Here is an 18,705-nt window from a genome sequence, read left to right on the forward strand (position 1 = left end):
TAGAACAAGCTAAAAGAGACTGTTTTTGTCAACAGAAGCACAAATGAACTAAAGCAGCTTCAATCAGAAAATACACCTCTTCCAACTAATCAAAGCCACTTAGCTCTGTGTTGAATATGAAGAATAAAACACAGACCTAATAACTCGACTTACTAAACAGGCCACTTGTACCTACAATACCATGTTTATCTATAAATGTAACAATAAAATATAAATTTAAGGGCTTTTTTACTCTAAGCTGGACTGCGCTGAAATGGCCACAGGTAATCCTGCTTTTAGGGGAATAATTTATCCTGATTTAATATGCTAAAAAGTTCTCCCTTGTATCTTAAAGTAATGCAACATGTTTGTTTACTTACAGGACACTTTCTGTAGTCATCAGTAGTATTTGCTGCCTGCAGCAATTCTGCAAACATTTCCGGCTTGAGACGTTCATGCCTCTCCATCATTCTTTCTACTTCGTTACTGTAAAAAATAAATGGAAATAACTGTGGATCTCCCTTCTTAAGATAACAGCTTTCAGTCAACTCTCAATTAACTATATCTTATGACTAAAAAGAAAAGATAGAGAGGTAAAACAGTAACAATACATACTTTTTGTCAAGCTCTCCCTACATCTTGCTTTTGAAATCCAAATGTTACTTTTGGACAGTGTCTCAAAAACACATTTTAACAAAGGAATACACATTCATTTTTAACACAGCATTTCTCTGGCATGCTTTGCTTATTATTGGAAAGGTGTATATAGAAAAATCAGGTACAAGAATAAAAGCTCTTACCACAGGGCTGTGGTAGAAATGTAACGCACAAATTCCGTAAAAGGCAATGGGTCTGATGATGCTCCACAACTGCGACATACACACTACAAAAATAAATATACTTTTGTTTTTATTTACTCGAGACAGTGGAAACAAATTATTTGTTAAAGCTATCAAATAAAGGTCTGACCTGTTCATACAGTGTCATAGCAAACTTCTGATGAGAAATACAGGATTTTGAAGTGCACATATCTGTCTCGCTGTTTGGCACTAGGTGAAAATGAATCCTCTCAAGGATATTTTCCTAAATAGAAATAATAATGTAAATATAAACTGAACTGACGAAGTCAGAATATATCAGCAACTTGACAGTTTAATACTCCAACTAGTCCCCTTGGCTCCAAATAGTCCACCTACACCTTTAACACGTATTTAATTCCGTCCCTATTCACAACCCAGCAGATGGGAATTCTCTTCATCAAGATTTCCAAACATTAACAGAACAGCATTAGACAACAGTTACACAACTGTTTTTCCAGAGTGCATTCTCCTTTGAAGGAAGTGAATCTTCAAGAAAAATTTAAAAAGCTGTTCTTACAGTAAGACATGATATTAATGTCATTGCATGCAATGACTGAAATATTTTTTGGATCAGGCCTCTCAGTTCTTCTCCATGCTTTTTCTCAGTGTATCTGATCACATTTAGCACATGAGCCAACACAACAAGTATCACTGACAGAAGCCATGGAAAAAGCTCATAAATAGCACATGCCTCATCCCATTCCACGTCTCACTTTTTAACCTTAAAGGAAAGGAAAAGAAACAAAAAAGCTCTATGATTGTCATCAGTTTGGCCCCTGAATCAGCCTGGCCATTTTTACTTCTTTTGACAAAAACATCAGAGGTAATGGGAAGAAGTGAATCTATTCAGGTAGATCATTCAGACAGCTGATTACTTCACAGGTCCAAATGCATTCTGATTATACGGAGTAGTAATGAGAGATTCTCTTTAATGACTGCAATCCATTAACCTGACTGCAAGATCTCAAACAGCCACTTTCAGTACTTCTCCACTGGCTTTTCCTAGGTATGTGAAAATGCACCTGGCAGGTAGGTATTCATTTGTGCATACTTCCAAAGGATGTCCAAAGCTGAAAGTAATCAAAGCAGCAACCATATTTTCTGTCCCTCCAATCTGTGCCTGAAGGTTAACATTGATTTTTTATTTTTATTTTTTTATGGTGAACCATTTTCATTGTCTAATACAGGACTTCTTAGAAAGGCTTCTTTGCCAGTGTTCTATGCGATCTAAATCATCTTTTATGGCCACAGTAATGGCTCACGTTTTTCAATGAGACTCTTCATAAAGGCAGAAAGTAATTGCAGCAAGAGTCAAGATCTTCATGTATTCGTTCACTCTTGGATAAGAAAAATGGAAATCTCTTCTGCAGAAGTCTTCAGTAATGAGCTGGCTAGTTGTAACGGAACATATTTCAATAGCTGATGAGAGAATACTTGGAGGAACAGACTACATATTCCAATCCATAGGTGCCTCTTCTCCCGAGACAATAACCCTTCTCTCCATCCAAAAACTTTTAGGAGTGATTTAGAGTTCATCATGCTCGCTGACCTCCTCTAGTAACGATGTTTCACGTATCTCCCCTGCCTGAGCTACACAGTTAGGGAAAAAGTCCAGAGCAAATGCAAGATTACTCCCTGCCACATTACCGGACACTTACTCCATGTGTCCATTCCCCTAAACTGGCATAAAGAAGGTCAGTAGTATTATGATAGCTCCTGTGAGCCTGGAGCTATCAAAACAACAGGCCAGCTTGGCATGCACAAAACTAATGTAATTCTACTCAACTATCACAAAGAACACTTACAAAGCATTCTGCTGCATCATCCATGAATCCAAGCTGGAAACGCTGTTCATCCTTAAAACTTTCTGCCAGGGCATGTCTCATATTATCTGATGGGAGTGCTTTTTCTCGACTGTGTTGAAATTGTGAAAATATTGCCTAGGAAGAAATATGATTACTTAGCTTCATTAGCCACTTGACTAGACACTGTGGTTCTACACAAATAACATCAGCTCTTATGCACCATGCCTAAACAGCAAATATACAGAATGTTTATAAATCTATGCAACTTCAGAAATTACTGTTTTGTCTTATAGTTATGTAGGTTCCGTGTTCTGGTACTCATTCCATTGTAAGAAGTTAAGCTACCAAACTGAACTGTGATCCAGTAGAAAAACAACATAGAAGTATATAAAAATGCAAGTGATTGACTTCAGCTCCCAGAAGCATCACAAGCCCTGGTCTGTAATTATGCAGCTTTTTTAATTTGGCCACTGGAATAGCGGTTCATGCATATGTATCTCATCTTTACAGATGGTGTGTATTTCTTAAGGCATAATGTAATACTACTCAGGTTAAACACCCATCGTTCATTAAATAATGTAACATTTATATTACTACTTCAGACACGAGAGTGTCTCTATTAAAATTATGGATATGCAAAAAAACTCCCATAAATTAGATAAAATGCTGATAATCCTTGCCATTAAATCAACTCTCTGCTAAACCAGTGCACACAATACAAGAAAACAGGTCAGTATCTGCAGTTGCAGAACATGAGAATAAATTGCACTTGATTTTTTCTTCATTTTCCAGAAGAGATTGTTGGCTACTACTTTTCTTTTTGGCAGAGATACATATGCAGGTGACCTCATCATTTAGCAAGTAAGGGAGGTTGATTTTGAAAGAACCGAAAATTAAAATCTATTAATGGAATGAGAAAACATTTGCAGATATTAAAGGGTATATTCCACTGTCAAGAATTCTAAGTCAAACTTTAGAGAAAAATGAAGATAATAAAGTCAAAGCAAATCAGGAAAAGCTGTGTAAAATATAAATAAGGATATGCATTCTTCACACAGGCCTCCTACAGTTAAAAAACACCTGGACAGTAGGCAAAGATACAACAGATAAGCAAAGTTTCAGTGCTAACAGAAAGCAGGGTTTTAACCATGATGCATTCCAGGGTCAGTGTCTGTCAAATATTTAAACTTCCCTTTCATAACAAAAAGCATGGACTACTGATAAAAATTACAGTCAATATCTCAATGTAAACATTCAAAATTAAGTTTTTAACAGATCTGGTAATACAAGTTAACTCTGCTTTGAAAACATTTATCACTTCTCATTTTGGCTGCTAGGTCATTTTTGGCATGAAACAGAGCATTCCACGTCCAGCTAAAAAAAAAAAGTACAGACAAGCAGTTATGCAGATATGTATGTTCATTTTAGTGGCCTGCATAGTCAAAGTCCCACCCAGTGTTATCCAGAAGAGGAAAGAGCATATTTAACTCTCAGAACACCACCAAAAGAAAAAGTTAATGGATTGAACTGAAGCAAAACAGAATTTATTGGCTATGCTTTTAGTTTATAGGAGAGGCTGATATAGATAAAAGAGCCTTCTTTATTGGTAAACAAGAGGGGTTAAAATAACCCAAGACCACCAAAAAAAACCCCCTGCCTCCAAAAAACAACCCAAGTCACAAACAAGTTACTGAAATGCATCCTCCTCCAGCATATACACTGCATGAAAAATCAAAATGGTCCAGATTCTGAACATGGAACAAACAGAATCACTCACATAGTATCTCTAAAAAGCCAAGAAAGCAAAACTAGTAACGTACATAATGACTGAGGACAGATACTTCCAAATGAGTTAACTAGCACAATGTTTTAAGTTCAGTACCTAGGCTACTGGCCATGGAGTTACAAAGGCCACAACTATACTGTTAAAACAGTAACTAATCCCATTCTAACCAATTTTAGAACAGGCAGCAATACCACTTCTTATCAGTATTCTTGGGAACATCAAAACAGGAAGACATGACAGTCCAGGCAGTGCAAAATACTCAGGTACAGTAAGCCACTCAGATAAATCACACAAGATGCATCATGGGGTTAATCAATCCCTCAAGAACAGATACTTGAAAGAATAAAGAAAATTTCAAGTCCTAAATTACAGCAGCCTTATGAAGCAGCTGAAGCTAGTGTATTGCTCTGGAAGGTGACTTAAAGTGATGCAAAACCTATCTTACTTTGTACTGGAGCCCCAAAAACTACAGGAAAAGAGAGGGTATTAAGGTACAGCAAGTGGTATGTCTAGCTTGAAAAAAAGAAGCACCTGGTCTCCCCAAGTGCACCACTAGAATGGAACAATTCATTAGTTACAGGTTCAATTGCAACACCATGAGCCCTACCTGCTTCATGTTTCTGAGCACACTGAAGCTGCTACATTATTTTTACTATGATTTCAGCAATATGATTAGTTATTAAGAGTATGTAGTGTAACACATACATTCCAGCAATTGTCACCCTTCAACCCCTCTTCATTTCTTAAAGGTGGTTCCAGTGCAGCATTGAACAAGACTGTATATGACTGAACTTCTCATGTAATATAGGTCAAATCAAAAGGAAAAGGCCATAAAGTTTACTCTGTGTTACGACATCTGATATGAACATGAATCCCTATACACACGAAACTCTAGGAAACTAAAGCTATCATCCCAAGACAGACACAAGATTTTACCTGAAAACACAGGTATGCCTGAGTTACGGCCTGGACTTTATGTACTAACAAGATCAAGTGTCCAGCACACAGAAGAACATGATGTGCCTCAAAACACTGGCAAAACAAAAAGCCCCAACAAGTTCTGTAGAGTCAAGAGCTTGTAAAAAGGTTGGAATAAAAGCCTCAGGAAGTTAGTCTGAATATGTGTAGTCTCAACCAACTTCAATCTGTTGGCTTTTTAAAATTAACCATTTTAACCAAAGAAATAAAATGGCATCATTTAGAAAAAAATATGTTTGGAAGAAGACAGAGACACATTTGAAACCAGCTGTACCATACTGCAATCATGATAAACACTAAAAACAGCTGGAAAAAACTACACGGTACACAGATTATACACCTCCTAAAAGATTAAATAAATGTCACTGCAAACAGTTCTTGCCTAAAATGTTCATTCAGTAACAAGGTTTGGTCTGTGAAACTCCCTGAGAATAAACTCTAAAATACTTGGCTTATCTGTGCCTCCAATTCAGCATTGTCAAAAAACACTTCCTCAATGAACTACATTTTCAAATAGTGTTGTTCCTTTCAGCTCCCCCAGATAAGTGCTTCCCAGTTCCATATATCACTATATCTACTACTGTATTTGACTATACATTCTACAGTCCTGTATCAGAATCCCAGAAGTGTCTTGGCTGTCAAATTGCAGTAAGAGTAGAAAGTGCATCCTACTAAAAAAAACCCCACAAAACCAAACCCTATGCATTTTTTCACTGGGATTTTTATCCCGATTAAACAGTTATCATGCTTACAGCTACTTCCCTAGTAACTGCAGGCAGCCAAATACCAGTCCAGTAAAAGCAATAAGAACCTAACAGAATTCGACATTTATTTACAGACTTCAGATGAGTTACAAAACTGTTTGAAGTGCAAGTTTTATGCACTAGTTAAGATATGCTGATCTGACTTACTTTCAAACACTAAAAAGTTACCAGCTTTCATTAGTTTTCCAGTACCACTACCTGCCCTTCATTACTTACAAACTGAACAATAAGGTTCTGCACCGTTACCATCAACTACTGAGTAAAAAAGAATCTTAAGACAGTATCTTATCAGAGAGTAATATAGTAAGAACTGTATTCTACTGCTACAGGAAAGAACAAAAGCATATGCATACAAATAGAAGAAACAAAATCTGAGAGACTAGCTAGAGATTTTCAAATAAGTTATACTGTCTTTAAATAGACAAAAGTTTTATGCTTAAGCAGACTGTAAAATTTGTGTACTGTAGAATTTCCTCTTTAAACACAAGAAAATATTTCTGTTACAAACATCTGTTACAAATGTTCTTACATCCAAATTGTTTCTTTACACAAGAATGACTTAGAGTCACGCAGACATATGTATGATAGGGATATAAATTTAGTAAAAATCAGTTAAATTATCATTCCCTCATTTTGAAAGATGATTCTTCCAAAAATTACTTACCTTTAAAGCACAAAATATGCACGCATCTCCCTGACACACATGTCCAGTTAAACCTCTTAAACTTCGTCGAAATATGTCAAGTTGCCATAATACCTATAAGAATAAAGTTTCACAGAAAACAAGCAATGAGTTCTGAAGGTTCTACATTTAACACAGCAACATATAGTAGAATTTCATTTTTTTTAACTTCACATAACATGTACAACTTGAGCACCAACACTGCTAGAAGAATTATGGTCATTTTCCATTATTTTGGTAAATTGTGGAGGTGGAAGTAGAACATTCGCATTCACCGCTCAAAATTTAGATCTCCTTTTTAAACTTTTTGAAACAATGGCAAACAATGTAGTCTGTGTAGAAAAAGAGCTGAAGTGCTCTTAAGGAAACAAGCAGCAAGCTAAACTGTGTACAGAGATTGTAATAGTCTTATGGCTTTATGTAAGAGGAAGGCAGCTATGGCATTTACTTCATTTCTCCTTTCCCCTCCCCCTCTCCATGCTTTCTTTCAAATAAAAAAGATAGAAACATAGAAACTGAATTGCTAGGTAAAATGCAAGCATCATTCCGGGTTACGTCTATACTACATTCTTATGGTCTCTTACTAAAATGATTGCTGAAATACATTTGGTTTTCCACAGATCAAAATAATCCTGGTGCTTAATCAGGTATGTTTCTACCTTTTATTTGTGTTACTACTCTATATAAATGTCATGTCAGCTTGGTTACACTACACTGCTTTCATCATCTAATGTCTTAGGTACACAATCAGTGCAGTAGTTCAGAAAGTTGTCCATTAAAAAAAATAAATAAAAACCCCCCAAATGAGTTGTCAGGAGGCACAGTAACACAGCTGCAAATCCAGAAAAAAAAATCCTATCTATAAATATAAAAGCTAAAATGAATTAGGATGCATTTGAAAAACAAATGTCCAAACTTCAGTTCTGAAGGGGGAACAGAGGTTAAAAGAGCAAAAAAGAAAGGAACACATTCCTGCTTGTAAAGGGGCAGTCACCAATCACCAGCTACTGTATGATAAACAGCAGTAGGTTGTGAAGTAGTAGGATTGTCTGAAACCATAACTAAAAATGACTTAGGGTTTAATTTTAGGGCACCCTAAGGGAAAATAGCAAAACTGCAGGAGAATATAGGTCATGCTGTTCCCATTGAATGTAAACCAGCAAACTCATTCTACTAAATCTATTGTACGTTTTTATTTCAAACATCTCTAGATACCATACACACACACATACATATATCTCTCATATCTCCTATGTTTAAATCCATACCATTTTTAAGACTTACAGTTTTTTAGGAAGTCTACATTATCTATTAAGCCCTCTGCCAGTTTGGAAAATAATTCTGTACAATTTGAAAATGATCAGGTCCAAAATCTAAAGCATTACAAAAAATATATATATTCTTCCGCTCTATTTGCACAGCCTAGAAATTTGTTGTTGTTGTTAATTTCTAGATTTAAAAAGACTATAGTATAAACTAAACTGGGCCTGGTATTTTGACCTGCAGACAATGTGGAAAGGCTAGCACTGCTCTGTCACAGAATTAAGTAGATCCCCATATTCCCTGTCATAAGTAGGCTTGTAAAAGCTCAACTTTTTATCATGCTAATGTTACTGTACTATTAAACTATACTTGACAGAACAAAGAGACAACATATTTTCAACTACAGCTCGTGTAAAAACAGAACAGTATGTAAACATGCAAGTAGTCAGTGATAGGTATGCATATAAACAGTAAAAAGAAACGGAAGTCATATTTCTTTGATATCAAGTGTATCTCCTACTCTAATTCCACAAATCTTTCCTAAGATTAGAATCAAAACTTTCAAATAGATGTGCATATTCTGATATGCCCCGGTACCACAGACTCACGTGCTAGTTCTGAGAAAATGGTATTTTAATAAAAATAGTGTCCTATTCAATACAAGTAGCAGTACTGGCTGCCCCACATCAAAAAGTGTCTTGTAAATTTTGCCAAGTAACAAAACTGCTATGTTTGACAGAAACATTAGTTTTAAAATTTAAGCAGCAAGTTCTACAGTTCTGAGTTGTAAGTTTCCAAATACAAAAGGAAAAGTTTTTCTGATATTCTTAATGCATGCAAACAAAATAACATGCTGTCATTTTTTGCAAAATCAAATATTTAATACTCTCAATTCTGTAAAATGCAATGCTAAATAAAAGTACTTCCACACAGTCGTCTTTTTTTCCTACAATTGCCACATTTTCTTTTTTGTTTGTTTAGTTTTTGTTTTGGGGTTTTTTTTTTCGGAAAGTCCATTCCAAAAAGACATGCTATTCTGTCTTACTTGGAATCATTAAGAAGTTTAACTGAGAACTGAATTGAATTGAACACCGTTGAAAAACACACTGTATTTTTCTGTAGAATACACATACTGCAATACAAATAGTAAAAACAGCATTGCCAAGAGAACATTTTCTCTACTATGACCGTCTAAGCTGCTATAAAACCAGAACTGTTTAATAAATCAAGTTTTTTCTTACCTGAACAGCACTATTAAGAAAGCAGCTGTTTTGTCCTGGTTCATTTAACAAGCCTTTTGTAGGAGCCAGGGACAGTATACTTCCAGGCTGATAAACTTTTCCAAGGTTACCCCCAGGTTTTCTTAAGAATTTCACCCATGCCATTATTTTTTAGACTTTATAATTGCAATATTTACGCTTAAATATTTAAGGATATGATGGGTGCAAGGCAAAGAAAAAGGTCCTAAGAGAATTGCTCTAAAGTCACGGCATTCCATTCAACTCTGTGCAATAGTAACCATTCATGGGTTTAAGACCATTTTCCATAAGCAGCTGTCAGCCATCTATGAGGATCAGTCTTTCCGTTAAAATACAGCTATACAAAGTTTTTAACTCTCAGACTTAAAAAAAAGTGTCCAGTTAAGGTTAAAACATGTTAAAAGTTATTAGAATAAAAGTTCGTATTAAGCAAGTTGCACAGTAACTGATTTCTCCTTCCAGGGATATCAGTAAAGTATTACTATAAATCATTAGTTGTATTATAATGCAAGTTTATATGTATCACAAAAATGGAAAGTTCTTGACAGGCGTTATACTCCTGTTCTCTCATTTCGTTCCATCTTCTTTTCACTTTTAACTGTGACCCATGAAATACATTTCAGTTTAGAAGACTCCATGTTTATTTCATTCTCTTTCCAGTGAATCTGAAATAGGGAAAAAACAGAAATATAAAAATAGAATTTTCCAAAATGGTAAGGACCTTCTAAATCAGAAAAGAGATCATAGCCAAAACAACCTCTTAATCTAAAGGCAGATGCAATAACCAGGGAAGAGGAGGAGAAACAATTGCCACCTAAAAGTTGTTTTAAGGCAGAAAAATTAAATTATTTTATCTGTCATAATCAGTTATCTTCAAACTTATTATACACCTCTAAAGACCACGATAAAATTACTGTAAAGATTCTGGTAACAATATGCAACAGCTTATAAAAACCCCCATATAACAAGAGTTATTCTAGCTTTGAATCTCCAAGTCTAACAAAAAGATTACCAAGAAGTATTTTTATTCAACACTTGGAAGCTCAAGGTGGTTTTGATTTCAATATCCCAGCAAATCACATGAACTGATACATATTTCTATGTCTTAAGATTACTAAGATGTTATAGATGGATTCTCAGCTAGTACTCAGCTTTCAAAATTTTGTACTACCTAGTAAACATTACATAAATACGTCATTAACCTAGCTGCATTTTTAAAGCATCCAGAAAAACATAGCTAATAGCAGAGCAAGAACATTCTGGTAGCTGTCCCAATAACTGATTCCAAAATTTTCAAATTCCAACAATGAGTTGGTTCTCTCGTTGTTGAAGGTACATATTTAAGGTTAAATGACTCATCATCCAGAACATCACCACAGGCACATGTAAAGCCCATACCGTGATCATCTCACAACAATGGATTATTCAATCAGTTTGGCATTACTACATCATCCACGTAAACATTTGCAGTAACAGCACAGAACAGAATAAACTTAAACCAAAGCGATTAAGGCTGCATACTTGGGAAAGACAAAAAAAAAAAAAAAAAAAAAAAGAAATTTGGGCCTCACATTACAACCAAGATATTCACCTTAGATTTTACAAGCATGTGAGATACTAAAACTTAGCAGTATACTTCAAAACTTGCAGCCTTCTCACTACAATTTTTTCCACTGTGCAAGCCTTTTCAGATTAGTGAGCTGCATTAAAAAACAAAATTAGATTTTGTAATTGGAACGCTCTATAAATTGGAAGATAACCTTCCCCAGCTCAGAACAACCAACACCCCATTCACGTCAAACAGTTCTACAGCTCTCAAATATTGTGCAGCTGGGACACCACAGAAACAAATCACATGACTTTCAAAAATACCTGCTGGAAGTCTTGCACCCCTAAATCCATTCCCCTTCATTTAAAACAAACATTGGTACTTGCTTGTATTATCAAAAAAGAAAAAAAAAATCAATAACTGGAACCTAATCAAAAGTGCCTTTCGCCCCATGCAGATTTTGTTTGTTTGTTTACTGATGTTACTGTATCTCACCCATAAGTAATTTGATTTAATAATACTGGAAATTTTAAGTGTGATTTGTGACAGCACTGAGCAAGGAGTCTGAAATCTAACTGGAAACTGACCTTGACAGAATATCACGTGACAATCTTGTTTTCTTTATGTTCACCTCAATAAATCCAGAAGGGGGGGGGGAGGGGAGTACCTGGAAATGCATATCAGTTTAAGATCTTATTAGAACCTTTAATTAAAAGGAGTATCAACTTCAAATTTTTTTCTACATAAAAGTCAGTGGTCCACAGTATAAAGCTATTCTTCTACAAAGGGTCAAACTTTAAGAAAACAGGGACAGAAGTGAAGGTAAAACAAAGATAAACACATAAAAAGATTAAAGATTCTCTTACGTTGGGTCTGCAGAAGTGATAACATGATCTATACAGAGCAATTAAAGGAAAGGAAATATTTAACAAGCGTTTTCATTAGAAAGTTTCAGTATAGTACATAAATAGAAAATAATGAATCACTGCAGTAAAGATGAATCAAGAGGAGTCAAGGAAAAAATCCAAGGTGTATAGCTGTTTATAATCAGATACCTATATATGCACACATATACAAAAAATACATATACATATATATTCAAGAAGCCAGTATGACACATCAAAAGCACTTAGTAATAGGAAGTGTCATTTGGCCCAAAGTCTTCTGCTATCACAGGAAACCATAACTATTAATTCCTAAAAATAATTGTTATGACTATGATCTTAAAACATAAATTAAAAACCCCAGAAGAATCTTACATTCAATTCTTTCAACCATCAAATAGCTTCTACTGATTTCTGATTTAATATTTCTATATCTGTACTGAAAAACTGACCCAATACATTTCTGTCACAAAAAAAGCTTGCTCCTTGACATACCAGAGAAGCTTCTTGAGCCCGCATTTTCCTGGCAATACAGAGTTCTTAATTCTACTTTATATAATTTCCCATATGGAGACTTACATACAGTTTTCTCCACCCTCCTACTGCTGTCCTAGAAGACAAAACTGAAGTTAAGATGAACAATTTATGGTAATCAGCAATATCAAACTAGATATACTGAAGGGGAAAAAAAACCAGTAAAGAGACTGGATTGGCAACAGTACAGATGGCCTGTGGTAGTCATAAAGGTGCGAAGTGTATTTGCACTCCAACGCATGCTTGAGATGTCCCTCATTGTGTTCCTACCTTTGAGTAAACGGGAGCAACAGGATCAATACAGTTCTGACCCAGAAACACCAGGCTTGCTGTCAGGGCCTCCCACCTAAAATAAATTCCCTACTGAATACACTACACCTCTCATCTCCAAAACTGCTCATACTCAGCATATAGCAGCCAAAATTAGGGAAGGAAATAGATGGAAAGTAAGGTAGACTGTATGCCAATGATAAAATACAGAAGTTACTGGGGAAAAAGAGAGACATGTTTCTAGTATCTAAATTTCATTTGGAAACAGATCTCACATATTCAACTGTGAGGTTGGACTACAGTTTGTTTAAAGAAATCTAAGGATAGACAAGAATGGCAGGATTCCTTTCCAGCCAAAAAAAGAGAAAAGTTGAATCCTTGCTTCATAATCAAGTTATTTTCTCATCTGAAAAAAAGTGTAACAATAGACCCAAAGTCATGCTAAATTTGGGAAACATTTGTGTTCTTTTTTTCTTCAAATGCAAAAGGAAGATAGCTACTGCAAATACATGTGTGAAACTGACCCCTAAGACCAACAGACAAAAATTATAAAACATCCACAAAAATTTTACGTCTGTAGTTCAGCCTTTGGACTCACATTAAGTCACAAGGGTAGAAGAGATTATATCAAGTGGTATGTTTCTTTCTTATCACACTTTCAAGCACAATTTCCCCGTTTCTGAACAACAGACTTATGGATGGATATGGACAGGGTGAGGGGAGGAACACCATCTGCGTTTACCTAGTCTGTATTTTAAATGCTAAGAAATACACATGCTGTTTTGGAAACAAGAGGTCTTCTAGAACAATCTAAGACAAAGAGCATTCATTCACCAAGAACTTCTAGAAAGTCATTTTGTCTTGCATTTCAGGATGCCCTAGAACAAACATGCACTAAGCATTTAGCTGTTGGGCTGGGGTTCAGGAGAGTTATAATGATGCACTGCAAGAATTTAATAAAAAATGGTTCAGGATTAGCTCTATGTTACTGCCACATTACATTAAGATGCTTGCTGTTTAATTTCACATCCACAAAGTTCTGAATACAAACAATTTCAACTATCACACCAGGTAAGCAAATACAATCTTATTCTAATGAACTGCAGAATATATTCATTGCACAGTTTTCATATGTGGGCCAGATATTCATTTTCCAAAGCACTGTGATATTATATTCATATGGCCTCTATTAACTACCTGCAACATTAGTACACCTTTTCCTGAAAATTTAAATACAACAGTAGACAGATCAGAAGCAACTACTTAAAAATTATTTCATGCAACCTTGTCACATTACTCTTTCTATAAATGCATTCTTTAAACTGCGTATGTCACACTAAACACCCCCCCCCAATAGCAGTTCAAACATGTCAGGTATTTAAGAAAAAACAAGAAGGGCATATCACAAAGGTATTCCTTTTAAAAGATCTCTCTGTACTTCTACTACTCAACTAGAACTTCATACCAAATGGGCACTCTAGTCCCTTTGTTTTATCTACTACTCCTCTCCCAAAATGGTCAGTCAACCCACAGAACAGACAGTAGCTGTGAAATAATACTATCTTGACACACAGTTCTCTGGCCAACATGACTCCTAAGTCCTAGCCTGGAGTAGGAAGTTCCACTACCCTTTCTTACTCCACTAATACCCTGTATCAAATACTATGGTGCGTAGCTTCTTACTCACTAGTGAAAGGGGCACTGTAGACAAGCCTTCCAATGGTGCCATAAACAATGGGATTAACTTCTGTCATCCATTTGTCATGACAGCCTCTCCCTAAGGAGAGGAAGTCTGTAGTAGCATCTTGTTTTGAAATTTACATTGTACAAATACCTTAAAGTTTAGTTTTGTTTAAAAAAAAAAAGGAGGAGAAAAAAAGCCAAGATCAACGAAAGCTATTGTGGAAGACACTGCAAGGATGTATGCTGTTTAGTCACAGCAAGTTTTTCTGTATTTGGACCATCCCCCCAAAGTATTATTCCTCTGCTGACAAGCCTACCCTCATTGTACATTGTTCCATAAACCAGAGAAGTGATGCTGCTGATCAGCCTTGGTTCCTTCCTCCTCCTGTAACATTTGGTTAAGCTTTTAGATGACTGGGACTCAGACCACTGACTCCCTTAACTTAAATTCAATACTGTATAGGACTATAATTAGGAATTGAAGACTGTTCTTACATGTCTGTGGTAAGCCAGTGTTGCTAAGAGTACTGTACCATTTATTAGCCACTGGGGTTTACCAGTTCTTTATAAGTTCTTAGCTTGACAAAGGTGTGGGTGACTGAGGATAGATCGTAAGTCATTAAATCATACAGAGTTTTCAACAGGTGCAATCTTTCAGCAAAACAGTTATTTCACATAGTGTTCTTGACATACTACATAAGATTTTTAGCAGCTGAGAGTTAAAGAAATATTCTTACCCTTCAGACTGAAGGGCAATTTTGGATGACTGTTTTCAACCAAATACATTATACAAGGGTTATGAACTCTCAAACCAACTATTTATCAGCCTCAGTCAATCTACCTTGCCTAATTTCAGTCACTGTTCTTCAGTCATCAATGACCTCATCAAGCACCTGGCTACCCTTAGTTGTGCAGCCTTACAGGACAAAATAAATGCCTGTCACAAATTTCCGGCACTTGCCTTTATATCTTTCAGAACAACAAATACACTAGTCAGCAAAAACGTGTGTTATCACCTGTTTTGTTGGTATACCTAGCGCATAAGTAACTGCAGCTGGTACAGTCTTTTCAATGTAAGAAGTAACATCACTAAACTAGCTTAGAAATCAGTGCAGTTACTATTTTACCTAAGCAAATCACTTTCTACAAGCACATTTGGGTTTAGGCATCTTTGATAACCAATTAGATAAAACTGATGAGGTAAACAGTTGGTCCTGTGAATACTGAAACTATCAATGCCTGGCTCCTGATAGTTTTATGCCTCACAGCTGAGTTACCACACAGTTTTTTCCCTAGTTGGGGTATATGCCAACTCTGCTCCTTACATCTTCTTACAAGGTCTCTCTCTTCCAGCCAGCTGCCTGTTTTCATGCACTCTGTAAGTACATAATCATCTTTAAGACTTCTATCCCTTCTGTCAAATTGGGTGGAAACCTGCCAATGGGTTCAAAAGTTGTAGACTATGTGTCTCTGAAATTTGGCTGAAGAGTCACTATTTACATCTTCTCAGCTTTTTGCAACTACTCAGTGTGTTGCGTAAATGACTAATGGCAAATCTTTCTCATTCCCAATGCTAAGGTTACTTTTAAGCAACACAGCTTTTTGCTTCTGCAGGCAGTTCACACCCATGTGGCTGAGCCTGGCAACCCACCCAACGGTCTGACAACTCTGGTCAATCAATTTCTAAACTGCAACAAGTTATAATTTAGGAATTTAGATACAAGACAACAAAAATCTGGAAGAGCGACTAAATGTATTGCAAGGGAATAAACTTATGACGGGAAACCACTAGAGTTTTCTGCAGTGAGCCAACATTATTAGGACTGTGGTTACTTTCTCCTCCTCAACAGAATAAAATCCATCAAAAATTGAACAACTTGCAATTGCAAAAATTTGAGTGTTTTCCACAGCTCAAAAGCTTGTCATTTAAAATTGCCCATTTTTGTCAACAGAACAAAAATCCGATTTCTACTGTGACAATACTGGAGGTTGCAATGTTTTTTCCCCACAATTGAAAAATAAAAAACCCAAACCTGAAACAAAACAGTGAAGTTGCTTTAAAAATGTAGAAAAAGACTGAAATTTGAAATCAATAAACTCTTACATCCACTTCAGTGGGGCTGGCTCAATTTTTTTGGTCCCTGCACAAATCCTGTCCCCTTCCACATTTACTGTTGTGTTGAACTGTATATGTCAACAGATCTCATTTGGTGTAAGATACATCTAATGCTTTTTGTAGTCACCACTCTGTCTTTGAAAATTATACTATTCACTTCAAAAGCTATCAAAGAAATATGTTTACAAGAATGCAAATTCTCACTATATGAACCATCAGACAGAGAAACAAAATACTTCATTAATAGCACTTACTTGCAACACACATAACATGAAACAACAACAACACTGTAAGACCAAAAAAATCCCCCAAAACTATCACATTCCCAGCAGTGACCATTAGCCTTGATTTTGTGGGCCATCTACACGTGTACCAGCCAGTGGTACTGGTCTGACACATTCCTTCTGCCTTCAGTCACTGACTCAAGAAGTCCTCAAGAGACAAAAGGGATGTTTGACAGTTACCTCTTCTGGAAATTCTTCCAACCAATCTCTGATGATTTTAAAGCCAGCCTTTTTCTATTTTAAAGACTTCTATTGTCTCTTCTCCAGCCCTTATCCACTTAGCTGTGCCTCATATGCCAAACCACTGCTCCTGCATGTCATACTTCTCTGTATCCTTTCAAGATAGGAGAACCAGAAGCGTAGATGCTGTCCCAGATGGCTTTTGTATGAGTATACAATTTTTTTTTTAAGCTGTTCCAATAAAAACTTTCCTGTTCACATCAAAACCAAAACAACAGGTTCACAGCTCAGCATCTCTGGGCTGTTACAACTAGAAACCAACTTTAGAAATAGTTACAATGGGAACTCTGAGTAAAGATCTTAAAGAATACAAATTCCGAACCTATGACATGGGCCAGCATTTACAGTGAGTCATCACACAGTAACTACAGAGAAATTTTTGTTTCTCCATCTTCCTCCTCCTTTACAAAGTGCTTTGTTCAAAGTTTACAGTGTACTCTTTCTTGAGCCTCAAAAGAACTATCATTACAACAATAATTCTCACACTTGCCTTTTTATCCCAGATTAACTGCCTGTCCAAACCGTAACCCTGCCTTTCAGTTTTCTGTGTAGATGTTTGATCGTTAACAGAAGTGCAAAATACTGAGTTCTGTTCCTTCCCAAAAAGCCTTCTGATTCCTTAAGTCACCAGGAAAAACTACATAACTGAGTTGCAAAGAATAGTAATATGAGCATCACCGTTAATCCCACCCATATTTTATAGGCCTGACAGAAAAAAGAATGTCCTGAATCTTTACACTTCATGTATTTCTTCACAAACAAATCTGTACAAACCTATCTACAAACACTTCACTCAGTCCACACGTCTAAAATTCTGATTCAGTCCATCTCCCTGTTACAGCCTCAACCCATCACCATTTCACCCGGCCCCAACAAACTCCAACTTGTTTCCGCTTAAACCACGAGCATGTTTTTGAGGAACTCTTTGAATGGGTTTCATTCCCATCACTATGTCCCTCAAGTGACTAAACAGTTTTATTCCATCAAGAGGCATTAACCAAGGAAAAATGACAAAGTGCTGCTACCAAGATCTTGGAAAGCAATGTAACTGAAACACATGGTAGTGCTAATACCCTGGCCCTGAAGTCCTAGGGGTCTCATACCCAAACAATTCTGTCAGTAGTACATCGTGCACACTGTACGACTGAAAAAGATGCTGCACTATCAAGTTTTGATATGAAAGTCAAGTGGATATTTTAGGTGTTTTTATTGTCAACATCCCACTGGTCCAGGATAATAACCTTTTACACAAGTAATTTGATATTAAAAAAACCCAACCAACCAGTAAACACATCTTACTTTGCAACAATTTGTTAGGGGAAAAAAACGATTACCTGCCATTTGATGAAGGTAATTTATATTCAGATTATAACATGAGCTCTCACTAATTTGATAGCTAAAATCACCCTTTCATTCTGCAAGAACAGAACAGTTAATAATAAGGTCAGTCAAGGCAATTTTCATTGCCTTGAGAAGGAAAGGGGATACTGCATCATCAATCAGGCACAAAACTATTCATGCAATTTTTTGCTCTTAAAATAATCCTAGTAGCTTCAAAGTTAAGCAAGAGGGGATTTTGTCATGCCTGTGCAAAATAAAGCATTAAGTAGAAATATGTAAAACTCACGCTTATTTTGGGAAGGGAAAAACACATGTCAAGAGAACAAGACGTATTTCCTCTGAAAAGCTGTTTTAAAAATATTTGCATTGAAAATCAAAGTAAGGGATAAATTTAAAACTTAGATCAGATGCTAAGCAGCCCATTTGCA

At 36.1% G+C, this 18,705-nt stretch overlaps 1 protein-coding gene across 3 annotated transcripts in view; it reads right to left on the reverse strand.

Annotated features, from left to right (window-relative positions):
* The window catches only part of USP53 (ubiquitin specific peptidase 53), a 40,953-nt gene that overhangs the window by 21,293 nt on the left and 955 nt on the right, over positions 1-18,705 (reverse strand). For 2 of the 3 annotated variants that reach the window (XM_069801348.1, XM_069801200.1), the window contains exons 2-7: positions 9,359-10,041; positions 6,837-6,929; positions 2,645-2,779; positions 949-1,062; positions 780-862; positions 360-465 (exon numbers count right to left, since the gene is read on the reverse strand). In XM_069801348.1, coding sequence (XP_069657449.1) covers positions 360-465; positions 780-862; positions 949-1,062; positions 2,645-2,779; positions 6,837-6,929; positions 9,359-9,502 — 675 coding nt within the window. In that variant the 5' untranslated portion in view covers positions 9,503-10,041. Of the gene's footprint in view, positions 1-359; positions 466-779; positions 863-948; positions 1,063-2,644; positions 2,780-6,836; positions 6,930-9,358; positions 10,042-11,512; positions 11,534-18,705 lie in introns of those variants that run through there. The other variant, XM_069801285.1, reaches the window with a different exon arrangement.

This window comes from Haliaeetus albicilla, chromosome 1 (assembly GCF_947461875.1).
Source record: "Haliaeetus albicilla chromosome 1, bHalAlb1.1, whole genome shotgun sequence".
Taxonomy (NCBI): Eukaryota; Metazoa; Chordata; class Aves; order Accipitriformes; family Accipitridae; genus Haliaeetus; species Haliaeetus albicilla.